The sequence below is a fragment of the Arachis hypogaea genome, chromosome 18 (genome assembly GCF_003086295.3).
Source record: "Arachis hypogaea cultivar Tifrunner chromosome 18, arahy.Tifrunner.gnm2.J5K5, whole genome shotgun sequence".
In the NCBI taxonomy this organism is placed as follows: domain Eukaryota; kingdom Viridiplantae; phylum Streptophyta; class Magnoliopsida; order Fabales; family Fabaceae; genus Arachis; species Arachis hypogaea.
The window spans coordinates 34,778,657-34,782,455 of NC_092053.1; the positions used below are offsets into that span (position 1 = coordinate 34,778,657).

The following is a 3,799-nucleotide window of genomic DNA, read 5'->3' on the forward strand; positions in this document are numbered from 1 at the left end:
GAACGTGGTTCAGAGGTTACTTAGCCCAACACTATTATTATTATTGTTGTTGTTGTTGTTGTTGTTGTTGTTGTTGTTGTTTTCATTACAATTATTATTGTTCAATGTCTCCAAAGATGATAAGTATAGTTTCATCAAACACAAAATACATCAAGTTTAATAGGTATACTTCTTCATCAATTATATGTATTCCTATAGAAAATACCCGGACTCAATAATTTTTCATATAAATGAGTTAATTTGTTTTCTTTTTTTTCACGGATTCTGGAGAAAATAACGTTTCATTGACACTAAATTAGGTAGTAAACCACCCAACCAATCACATACTCAGTAGGGAGAGTCTTAAACTTCAGATAAGGCAATGTATAAAGTACAGTTATAATATTTGAAACTGAATTCTCTATTGAAATCCGTCTCAAGCTACTAGTTATGCTGAGAGCCTCGAACCTATTTGTGCATTAATATCAATTATCAGACTCATCAGCTGCACAAAGTAAAGTAAATTGTATCACCACATTTAGTTTAAGAATTTCTTATTCGGTGCCACTAGAACATGAGTGCCAAACTCATATTTTTTACCAGGACAAACTTAACAATCCATAGTAACTCATCCGTGTTACTTCTTATGTTCCTCTCGCATTCCAAAGTCTCACAACACCAGTTGTAGCATCTATTTTATCTTTTATTCTAATCTTGCAACTCGATTCCTCTAACTCTGCCTGTATAGCCAATTTATTAGCTTTAGGTTCACCCATGTTGCCCTTGTCGAATTAGACCTGCGCGGTAATCAGGGTGCTGCGATCATCATGAAGAATAACTTCTCACAATGTTTGAAACACATGAATGTATTTGCCACAATAAGAAATGAGAAGCGGCGTTTTCACCTTTTTCGTTGGCGATGACCCCTCTGACCCTAAATTTGTTGCTTCAAAAGCTTTGTTGTCTTCAACTTTTGAAATAACAGCACGATCCGCATTGTAGTGCCGTTTTGTGTGCCTTGTTTTCTTGCAATGGGTGCAGCGCCTCTTCTTTCTGACCTGCCTCAAAACATGAGGGGCACCCTTGGTCTTCACCACATCAGGGTCATATATCTCAACCGTATCTTTTTCTTTCTTCTGATGGACATGTTCATGGCCACTATCGAGTTCCGGTAAGAGTGTATGGATTCCGTTAAGCACATGTGAGAACAACGATGGGCTCCTAGCTCCCACATATAGCATCCACTGTGCGGCTGCATGAAGTTCTCCATGATGCAACAAGAAATCCCTCTCACTACCAACTTCTGTTATGTCGGCATATTTATCCAATGACTTTGCATTCTTGTGCCACCTTTTCAAAATGAACATCTCAGGAATCACAATCTAATGCTCATGCTTCATGACAAAAAATATGTGACGACAGGAATTCCCTTTTGGTTCCAAAAATGACATCGACACTCTAATTTCCTCGAAACTCTATTATACAACACAACAATCTCTCTACCCAGTTGGTCGTATTCCTCCAATGTGTACACCATTATTATTGAACATCTAATCTTGGCTAAAAAATTAACTGCACCGACACCCACTATTTCTTTCTTTGTATCGACAAAGGTCTCCCGTGTATATAGATCTACAGCATACTTTTCAAGAGGATCCAAACAAGTTGTCATAACTGGAGACCCATGAAGTGATCTAAATTGTGCAAGTAATTCGTTATTTTGGTAATCTCGCACGACCAACTCCAAATTTTGAACTATATCAAGAAGATTGTGCATTTACTTAAGAAAATTCTTTACGTATGCGTTATTACCTTCGCATTGGGATGTTGTCTGAAAACTGGCACAGAACTTGTCTTGAAGACCTACGCGTTAATACCTCCGATAAAATTCATATGCTGCTTCATCGCTTTGGAATGCCTTACTCATTATGTCTTCCTTACTCAACTGCAACACATCTCCATAGTCACCGGCTTGTTCATCCAACATTTCATCTCCAGTTTCAGCCATACAAATTTTCAATCAATTTATGAATTCAATAAATTCGACTAGGAGTACCCTGGAATGACAATTGCAGCAAAATAAATAATAAAATTTACTAATCACAAAGACAACAACAAAAATTCTCGTAACCAGTGTGATTGATTAATTCCGAATACAATACCTAAATCGTAAAACATAATATTTGATGAAAAACATCACACTATACTCACTTATCCACACTTTTGCAATACTTACCAAAACCAATACATGATATACTTGCATCTCTACGAATTGAGTGCAATTACCCTAAATATCACTTCATTTCAACATATGCATAAAGCACGCTACACTTGTACCCCTCATCAACTTAGGCTAAAAATTTTTACAATCAAACATGCAGCAGCAAGAAAAAGCTGTTTTTATTTCTAAAAAATTAATATCACTCGTCATTAAGTCAAGAAAATTTCTCACATGAAAAACTATATGCATTACCAACAAATCCCTAATAACACTTACAAATAAAGAAAATGTGGCATTAATTTAATTTTCTTATTTTTCATCGCATCGTCTTTTGTAAACAAAAACCCTCCGACTCTAATTTTAACCTTTCTTCAACCTCACAACTCAAACACACATTTGCATAAACATACAACCAAGCATAATCTTCAATGTACTAAATACATGTGATCTGTTGGAAAAGCTTACCTGGGGAAATGGTACTGACACTAATCAGCCCTGCTCCCGTTGCTTCCTCTTCGTACCCTTCGATTTCTCAAGCCTTTTAGTGTCTCCTGTCGTCAGCCTTCGCCCTCCTAACACTGACAGAGAGTCTGGGTTATCCTAACTCTTTCAACACTTTTTTTCACATATTATTATTATTATTATTATTATTATTATTATTATTATTATTATTATTATTATTAAACGGGGACTAAGCCCAGAGAGGGAGAAGAATTACAACACTAACCCAATCTATTTATTTTGCAAAAATAATCCAACTGCAAAAAATATTACTAGGCTCAAAATAGAAAACCCGAAATATTTAATCATAATAATTAAAACAAACTAATACTTATATTATAATTCTCTTTTCTCTGTCACACTCTGCAACTTCTGCTTCTAGTCAGGATTGCCATTCTTTTCGGAACCATTTAATACGTGTTCATCAGGCTGTTTCTCCATGTTTCTTCAGCAAATAAGAAAATTATTCCTTTCATCACCGTAGCATTGCCTTTTTAAAAATACAGTAACCAATTAGGTCATATGATAATTAAATATTACAGCTACATAATATCCAAACCTATAGATAGATATTTACATCTATTTATACTGTAGAATTTTTTTAAATAATTTGTGTATTTTTTTTCTTTTGTTTTTCTAAGTATTTATGTATGTATTTATATGTCTTAAAAATATTAATTAAAAAAATCTTAAAAATTAAAACTGTATTTATTTTAAAATATTATTATATAGAAATTCTTTAATTTTATAAACGTAATTTGTTATTTTTATTTAAACAAGTAAATTTTTAAAAGTATAATAAAAATATTTATATGTGTTATTTTTTTAAAATTAAAAGACCTCAATACAATACAATTTTTTTAAAGATAAAAACATTCGATACAAAAATTTCTTAACTATATATATATATATATATCATGTTTTTAACGTGCAAACTTGATATTTATTTCAATGTTTCTAAATTTGCATTTTTGGCTCTACCAAAATCTTCTACGATACGATCATTGTAACTTGCAACTAAGCAAGGTAGCAAATTATTGGTGACATAATGTCTAGTTTCTTGGAATTCCTGGATTTTTTATTTAAATAAATTAAATA

The 3,799-nt window shown here is 32.9% G+C and overlaps 1 protein-coding gene across 3 annotated transcripts; it reads right to left on the reverse strand.

Annotated features, from left to right (window-relative positions):
• Positions 1-284: 284 nt before the first annotated feature.
• Positions 285-3,142, reverse strand: LOC112773192 (uncharacterized). 3 transcript variants are annotated; one of them, XM_025818254.3, is made up of 3 exons: positions 2,666-3,142; positions 1,792-2,036; positions 285-1,329 (listed from the first exon to the last, which is right to left on the reverse strand). In XM_025818254.3, the coding sequence occupies exons 2-3, from the start codon at positions 1,797-1,799 to the stop codon at positions 822-824; spliced, it is 516 nt and encodes a 171-aa protein (XP_025674039.1). In that variant the 5' UTR covers positions 1,800-2,036; positions 2,666-3,142; the 3' UTR covers positions 285-821. The 3 variants fall into 3 exon arrangements, with proteins under 3 accessions (XP_025674039.1, XP_025674041.1, XP_025674040.1); XM_025818256.3 differs by having other exon boundaries at positions 285-776; positions 885-2,036; XM_025818255.3 differs by having other exon boundaries at positions 285-795; positions 885-2,036.
• Positions 3,143-3,799: the final 657 nt, after the last annotated feature.